Below are 8,464 nucleotides of genomic sequence, written 5' to 3'. Positions count from 1 at the left end.
AGGACATAAGGCAACTAGAACTCTCATACATTGCTAATAAGCATAAGTTAACTACTTTGGAATAGTGTTTGGCAGTACCTGTATATACCTTATGTCCTAGTAATGCATGCCTACATATATACCCAAAGGAAATGCATGCATATGTTCACCAAAAGATATGGACAAAACACTCATGGCAGCCCTATTCATAATAGCCAGGAAGTAGAAACTATTCAGATGTCAAATGTCCATCAACAAAATAGTTCTGTATACACACAAAGGAATACTATACAGCAATGAGTATAAATGAACTACACACAACATGGATGTATCTTATAAATTAAATGTTTAACAAAAAATAGCCAGATGCCAAAGAATACATATATGTTATACTTCGATTAAACATTGATAGGGGAAGGCGGAAATTGAAAATACGTATTCTCACTAATGTGTTCTGGGGGAGTGCTCCCCTAGAAACTTACCAGCTGAGGTTCCTTGAAAGCTGGATCCTTGAATTATGAGGTGTTGGTATTTTAGGACGTAAGTTGGCCTACTACAATCACATTCTTTTGAAGTCATATGTTTTAAATATTAAAGATTCATGTGAATTCCCTATTCTTCATCCACGCATATTGAACAGAAATTATTTCTCTCAAAAAATATTTGCGGAAACTTAATATTGAAGGAAAATGGGACAGGGTCATCTTATGGTTGCAGGTACTCCGGGCACTCTGCCTCAGACTTCAGTTTTAAAAGGACTGATAGAAAGTAGATTAGTTATGGTTTGATATCCTGGTGTGTATCTCAGATTCCAACTCATTGACAATGTGACTTTGCACGAGTTCCCTAAACATTCTGCAGCTATGCCCTCATTTGTATAACAAAGATAATACCTATCTCACAAGGTGGCTTTGAGAGTTAAATAAGATGTAAGTTATTAATAGATACTCAATATTGTTAACCTCTCCCTTCCCTACCCTGTAAGGAGTATTGGGTTGGAAAAAAAGTCAACAATCTGTTTGCTGCAATATATATATTTTAATTCAAAGTGAATCGACAGTAATACACCATAAATTCTTATTTTGACACTCACCAAAATAGTCACCTGGAAAACCCGCTTTTTGTGACAAAGTACAGAAGGCTTGGTCACATTTAAATCACTGAGAACTAGAGAGAAATACTATCGCAAACCGTAATAGACATTACATCCATAAAATTTTCCCAGTCCTTATTGTAATATTGCACAGTGCAATTGCTACATGGCAAACTAGTGTAGCATAGGAGTAAAAGCAAAAAACAAATAAACCAAAGAAAGAAAGCCACAAGTCTAAAGTTGTTAAACAATTAACAGTTCAAACTTAGTAATCAAATCTGTATCATTGGATTCATTAAAACAAATCTTCCTACACCTTGCAGTGTATGATTTAACTTTTACTTAACACAGTCCAAGTTTAAAATTAGCAGATTTTAAAAATGAAAATGTTTTGCTAATACAGTAACATATTTAATTAAACACCCTGGAGGAAAAAAAAACAATATCAGGATATTTGATTAAAAAAACACTTTGCAAATTAAAATACTATGCAAATATGCAACTTGGAAATCATGCAGTGTTTTATTTAAGAAAGCATTAAAACTGAAGAAAACTGGTCAAAATGGTTTTTAAAAGGTATAAATCCAGATTACTTTGTCAATATGCTAAATTAAGAATTTAGCAGAATTTTGAAATTTATTTTAAAATACATTAAAATGCCCATGATTTCAATTAAAGAGCAGTGTAGTTAACTGGGATATACCTTTATCAAACATTAATACTGTATTATGAAAATGTTGAAGTTTACCATTTATGTCAATTTAACAAGACTGCTTTAAGTCTTGGAAATTAAAGACAAAAAATACATTTCAGGGTAGTAAACATGGCCCTAAACAAAAAGAAAACTCTGTTGGTTTTGTACCTGTTGTGATACAATCAATCCTTTGCACTTGGTGTTTCTGAAACAATGTGTTGCCGGCATTGATTCTTTACTAAGAAGTGAGCAGATCCTAATAATCTGCTGGAACATATAAATAAAATTAAAAGGCTGAGGAGGGCAGCAAATTTACTTAAATAGTGACTCCATAAATGTGTCATCTGTAAATAATCTTTTAAATTAATCTTAGGCTACTCCTTTTTAAACATGTATTTTTATATATATATATATTTCTATTTGTATAAAATGCATAGAATTAATTACTAAAAACACTGAAACTTGTGGGGAAAATTAAGTCCTTCATTTTCAGTGTGACTAAAAATGTACTGCTGGTTTTTACTTTATGACCTAATACTGTAATTTTTAAAATCAATTTCAGGCACATTTATTTCATTGATGATTATTAAATAAAACACTGCTTGTGTTAATGGAGTAAAGAAAACTTATCCATTATTAGCTTATTGTGAACGCTGTACTAGAGCTGTACTAGTGGTATACAATTCATTTATCAAAGAAACGCTGTAAATCCAAAACATCTAGAGTTTTACACTCAAATGCTTTGTACTGTTTATTCCAGTAAATGCTGTAAGATTATATTCCAGATTTTTAAGGAAAAAAGTTAAGTCAAGCCTGCAAGATACAGCTTTCTCAAGTGTCTACAATGCCAGTATGAAAATAAAAAATTAAGTTACACTGATACATCCAAGTTTTTTTAATATGCAGTGATGAGCACAAACATTAATAGAGATAAAATACTGATGCAAATAACACACCCCAAAATAACAAATGCAATTATTTTCCACCATTTACAATACAGTAGTTACAATGACACTCCAAACAGAAAAGCAAAGTAAAAAATCAAAACCCCAATTTCTATTCATGTAATTAGACTTATACAGAAATTAGAAGGCTAAATAACAACTAGTTAATCACCTAATTTCACAGCTATCTGAAGTGGCAATCGTTATATAGCAGCTTATCTATGATACATTCAAGATAAATGATACAATTTATTACTTGCCTGTAAGCTAAAACACAGCCTCAATTTAATACCTTTCCTTAAATTCCACCTTTACACTACAATATACTTGAGGTCTATGCAAAAAGTAGCTACCTTTATATAGGAAATGGATGATTAAGTCTTTGGTGCTGTAAAAGCAACTTCATTTAAACAGACATAACCACTACCATCACCACCACCCAAAAAAGAAAAAAATGTCGGGGAGGGGGGGAACTCAACACACTTCCTAGGAAGAAAAAAAAGCATGTAATTTCTGTCCCTGACGGAATGTATTAAATAAGCAAACATCACCAACAAGCAAAACAAGTACTGCAATGTAAAAATACTTTAAAAAAAAAAAACCCTCTCACATGCATAAATCAAAAATTGCACACAAAGAACTCACATCTTTTCAAGCTTCAATAGTAAAAGTTCTGCTACTATTTATTAAATACTGCATGGTTTGCCCAAGCTAAGCTAAAACCACATCATGAATCAATGAGCATTTTGCATTTTATTATCTACCCAAAGTCATGCCTACTGTACCTCTAAACATTTTATTAAGTCCAATTATACAGCAAACACTCTCAAAATAAACTTAGATTGTATTGCAGTTTCACTTAACAGTATATAAAATGCTGTGCTGTGACAGTTATCAACTATCCATTAGATACTGAATCAATTTTTCTTAAGCACTACTAACTGCTTGCTTTTCTTGAAGCTAGATCATTCTGAAAAATCAGACAGCAGAATTCAGCTATAGCAAACATGCTGCCCTCTTAATAAGGAAAAAAACAGCTGCTACCTGAAATCATACCACACAAAACCAAAAATGAACATTACGCTATCAAAAGGAAACTAAAGAGTAGGTCTGAATTTTAAGTGCTGCAGTCCTCAACATTTATATATAGGTAATAACATTAACAACCTCAAATATTTAAGGCACTATGTGTAGGAACGGTTTACAATGCAGCTGAGATTATTAGAACAACATTTAAGAGCAAAGTCTAGGCAACATTTTGCCCATGCAAAAGACACATGCAAATGTAAAGAACAATAGCTCAATTTCTTAGGTAAGTGACCCAACATTTATACACTAAGACACGGATAATACAATTCACTTGTATGCTGTAATTCTGACATATGTGCATCTGTTGCTCTAAGTCTGTACACAGAATGGCTTCCCAAATGTGGACGTGTCTTGCACTAGTTAGAAGGCAATTTATAAAAAATAGCAGGAGCAAAACTGGACTTCTGCTCCCATAAGTCACCTGTCTAGAGTTACTACATAAGAAGATAACATGACCAAAGACAAGTTATACCAAATGTGCAAAACACATCAAAAGTGAGTTTTTAAAGCTCAAAGTTGTTTAAATTGCACCCAAGTCTACATGATTCAAAAATAATTTTCTTGTGCCATGGCTAATATTTATTAAATACCATGTTTTTATTTTTAATCAAATGTTTGTATCATTGAGCTTCCCCAATATACTGTTTTTCACATATATGGATACTGGCTGAGTTTTGTTGGACTCAGTGGAAATCCAGTATATGCAGGTGATGCTGCAATGTAAGAATGTGGTGGGAAGATTGGTTTGTACTGAGTCTGATGAATGGTTGGGGACGGTAACAGACGGGGATTTAAGCCCACTGGGACTTGGTGAACTATGCCACTGGGATGGGAGATATTATAAGTTGGATGCTGTAACATAGGTCTTGAGGTACATGGAGAGGCTAACAGGTGGGCCACTGGTGCAGCACTACTGAGGGTGGCTGATGATGGGTATGGAAGTAGAGTAGGCTGTCCTCCAAGGTGTGTATTTCCAGCCAGGTGGGCATGCACTGCTGTGTGATTGGGACTTCCATGAGAAAGAGTGAATGGATTACTGGTAACACTAGTAGGAATATAAGCTTGCTGTCTTCTATGCCCAAAGTTTCCATTCCACTCTTGATGCCCAGATCCAAAGTGCTGAACCTATCCACAAAGAAAAAAAAAAAATGACTGAATAACATATTTTAAAAGATAAAAGGAAAGAAAGAAAGGGAAATTACAATATACCCTTTGTGATTGATAACTCATAGTGGATCTCTCAGAACTAACTTATACTAAGAATAACTAGAGGAGAGAAAAATATCAATTCCATATTTATTAGTATTCACATTTTAGTATTTATTACTACATATTATTATAAACACCGCTATTACTGCTGCTAGTACTACCTATTACTATCACCATCAGTACTAACAGCTACCATTTGTGGAGCACTTATTATATGTAAAGCTAACATTTACATACACAGTGTTATTTACTTCTAAAACAACCCATGATATAATTACTATTCCCAATAACTGTGCTCCAAATCAGATTTGTTGAAGAGACATGGCCAAGGTAATATATATATATATAGTACATGGCAAAACCAAGATTTGAATCCCCGTCCACCTCCAGTATCTGTGATCTTTTCTTTCCCCAACTGAAACACGACTGCCAAATATAGTGTTGAATAAGATGGAAAGCATTCAGGAAGGTTAATGATGTTCTGAGATAACAGACACACTCTGTTAATATTATCTAAGAGAACGTAAGGACTTAATCTTTCTGAAGAAGGCTACAAGTTCTATGGATAATTTGCTTAACTATCCTATTGTTAAGCCAGTTACTCTTTAGCCACTTGGGATAATGAGAAGGGAAAAATTAATTAAGACTACATACAGTTTCAGAAACTTTCTCCCGCATGTGAAAAACAACTGCTAAATTTGAATCCCAAAGACTCCTACATATCCACAAATGAACATACCTGACTGAAGTTCAAATGCTGCTGCTGGAATGCTGATGTCAATTTTTGCTGACGAGTACCCACTGCAGAAGGCTGGTTTAATCTTCCAGGGGCAGATCGTCCTTTTATTAATGGCTGGCATATAGAATCTGGTGATGAATAAAATATTAAAGAGTTTATGCTTTTTCCTTTTCAAATAAAAAATTAGCAAAGTCTTTAGATATTTTACACAATAGTGATTTGAGAGCCTTAAAATTAAATAAAATCAAAGGAGAGGTCATGGTTTACAAGCACTGGATAATATTAGAAGATTTCCTCTGTACAATACATAAGGCAGGGTCCAGTCAAAATTCAGAGATGACTTACCTGTGTTTGCCATATGCTCATCGGCATTTAAGCCATTTTCTAGTTCCACTGGTGGCACCACAACAGAACAGACAGCTGGCTTGGTTTCTGTGTCGGCAGAGGATACCAGTTCTGTGTTTTCATGAGTGTCCTCCACAAAAGTGCTCTCTGCAAATGGACTGTCACGCCCAGAAGAGTCAGATGTCGGAGAGCCATCCACCGTATCACAACCACTTTCTTGCTCTTCATCTGACATACTACAAAAAGAAAGCATTTTTCATGAGTGATATTTTTTTCCAACATTCAATCTAATGTTAAGTAATATTCAGGCTCCAGTGAACTGATGAGAACATTATTCAGTTATTTTATATATAATTATACCTTTTTCCTTGTCCAATAGCACTTTTTCATAAAATTTCTAGACCCTTAAATTAATTCTCTGTTCCAACTGCTAAACCTAATTCTGTTCCATTTCAGGAACATCATTTTGGCATTTTTTTCTTCTTTCTCTTCCCATTAGATCCTTAGTAGCAGCTCATAAAATTCCTCTTTATAAATTCAGATAATTTCATCAAGACATGACAAAAGATGCACTGCTTTGGATAATTTAAATGAAATGTACAAACATATACGCATGTGACTTGGATATTTCAAATTAAATTCTAACATCAGGATATGTGCCTCTCCTGGTAATTTGGGTCCTTGTACCTAACCAGTTATCTGAAAGGTATCCCCACACCTCTGAAGGCCTAGACAGAGCCCCATACTTCTCATCTCTTCCTGACACTCTTGGGCCCTGATAATCTCTCTCTCCTTGGGATTTCTACCGCATTTATTGTCTGTTTCAACCACTCATTCCATACTTACTTACGAATTTGAAGCATCTCTTTTTATACATATGTTTATTTATATATCTTATATGTATATTTGTTTATACATATTTTACATGTGAATGTATAATTATGTACATTATCAATTTTCAAAACACATTACAAGCAACTTTTAAGAAGATACATTAAAATTTCTTTATATTTTCCATAGAACTTTGGCTATAAGTACACAATATCATATTTCCTGACTAAGGAAAAAGAGAAGACGTGTAAAATTAAAACTTAAAATTTTTCAGATGTTTGTTGCCACTAAAATAAGACTTTATTTCTTTCTTTCCTTCCCCTCCTTCCTTCCTTTCTAAGAGATAGGGTCTCACTGTGTTGCCCAGGCTATAGTGCAGTGGTGTGATCATAGCTCACTGCAGCCTCAAATTACAGGGCTCAAATAATCCTCCCACCTCAGCCTCCTGAATAGCTAGCACTACAGGCATGTGCCACCACATCCAGCTTTTTTTTTTTTTTTAATTTTTGGTAGAGGCGGGGTCTCACTATGTTGTCCAGGCTGGTCTCCAACTCTTAGCCTCAAGTGATCCTCCTGCCTTGGCCTCCCAAAGTGCTGGGATTACAAGTGTTGGCCACTGTGCCTAGACTGTGGCTTATCTCTTAATGCGTTAGTAAATCATTCTGCTTAGGACAAGCTTACTATTTTAGCAGTGGTACATGTTGCTGGCCAAAGGACGGGTAAGCCAGGTTAATATGGATAAAACCATGCAAATCAGTCACCAATGGGAGAAAAAAAATCATAGTGGATGCCCTGTGGACAGTGGGCCAGTGAGTACTTCATTATGCAAAACATTCCTTTTTAATTTTGCTAAAGTATATGTTTTTATTCCAAATTTAAGTTACAATAGTAGTCTGCGGGGCTGAAATTAAGAATGTGGCTTTTTTACCCTTTCAAAAATAGATTATTTGGCCGGATGGGGTGGCTCACGCCTGTAATCCTAGCATTTTGGGAGGCTGAGGCAGGCGGATCACCTGAGGTAAGGAGTTCAAGACCAGCCTGGCCTGGTGAAACCACATCTCTACTAAAAATACAAAAAATTAGCCAGGTGTGGTGGCAGGTTCCTGTAGTCCCAGCTACATGGGAGGCTGAGGCAGGAGAATCACTTGAACCTGGGGAGGCAGAGGCTGCAGTGAGCCGAGATCGCACCATTGCACTCCAGCCTGGGTGACAGAGCCACACTTCATCTCCTCCCACCTGCCCCCCAGCAAAAAAAGATTATTTAGTTGGGTATGGTGGTTCACGCCTGTAATCCCAGCACTTTGAGAGGCCAAGGTGGGAGCACTGGTTGAGCCCAGGAATTCAAGACCAGCCTGTGCAACAGGGCAAGATCCCATCTCTACAAAAAAACTTAAAAATTAGCCGGGCATAGCTGCGCACGCCTGTGGTCCCAGCTACTCAAGAGGCTAAGGCAAAAGGATTGCTTGAGCCTGGGAGGCAGAGGTTGCTGTGAGCCGAGATCATGCTACTGCATTCCAGCCTGGGCAACAAAGCAAGACCCT

General features: G+C 35.8%; 1 protein-coding gene across 4 annotated transcripts in view; it reads right to left on the bottom strand.

Annotated features, from left to right (window-relative positions):
• Window positions 1–997: 997 nt before the first annotated feature.
• The window catches only part of HIPK3 (homeodomain interacting protein kinase 3), a 100,438-nt gene continuing 92,971 nt past the window's right edge, over window positions 998–8,464 (bottom strand). For all 4 annotated transcript variants that reach the window (XM_003254384.4, XM_003254382.4, XM_030829117.1 and 1 more), the window contains 3 exons: window positions 6,093–6,328; window positions 5,748–5,875; window positions 998–4,924 (listed from right to left, as the gene is read on the bottom strand). In XM_003254384.4, the coding sequence (XP_003254432.1) occupies window positions 4,448–4,924; window positions 5,748–5,875; window positions 6,093–6,328 (841 nt within the window). In that variant the 3' untranslated portion in view covers window positions 998–4,447. The remainder of the gene's footprint in view (window positions 4,925–5,747; window positions 5,876–6,092; window positions 6,329–8,464) is intronic.

The sequence above is a fragment of the Nomascus leucogenys genome, chromosome 15 (assembly GCF_006542625.1).
Source record: "Nomascus leucogenys isolate Asia chromosome 15, Asia_NLE_v1, whole genome shotgun sequence".
NCBI classification, from domain to species: Eukaryota; Metazoa; Chordata; class Mammalia; order Primates; family Hylobatidae; genus Nomascus; species Nomascus leucogenys.
This window is presented reverse-complemented; position numbering and strand designations above follow the sequence as displayed.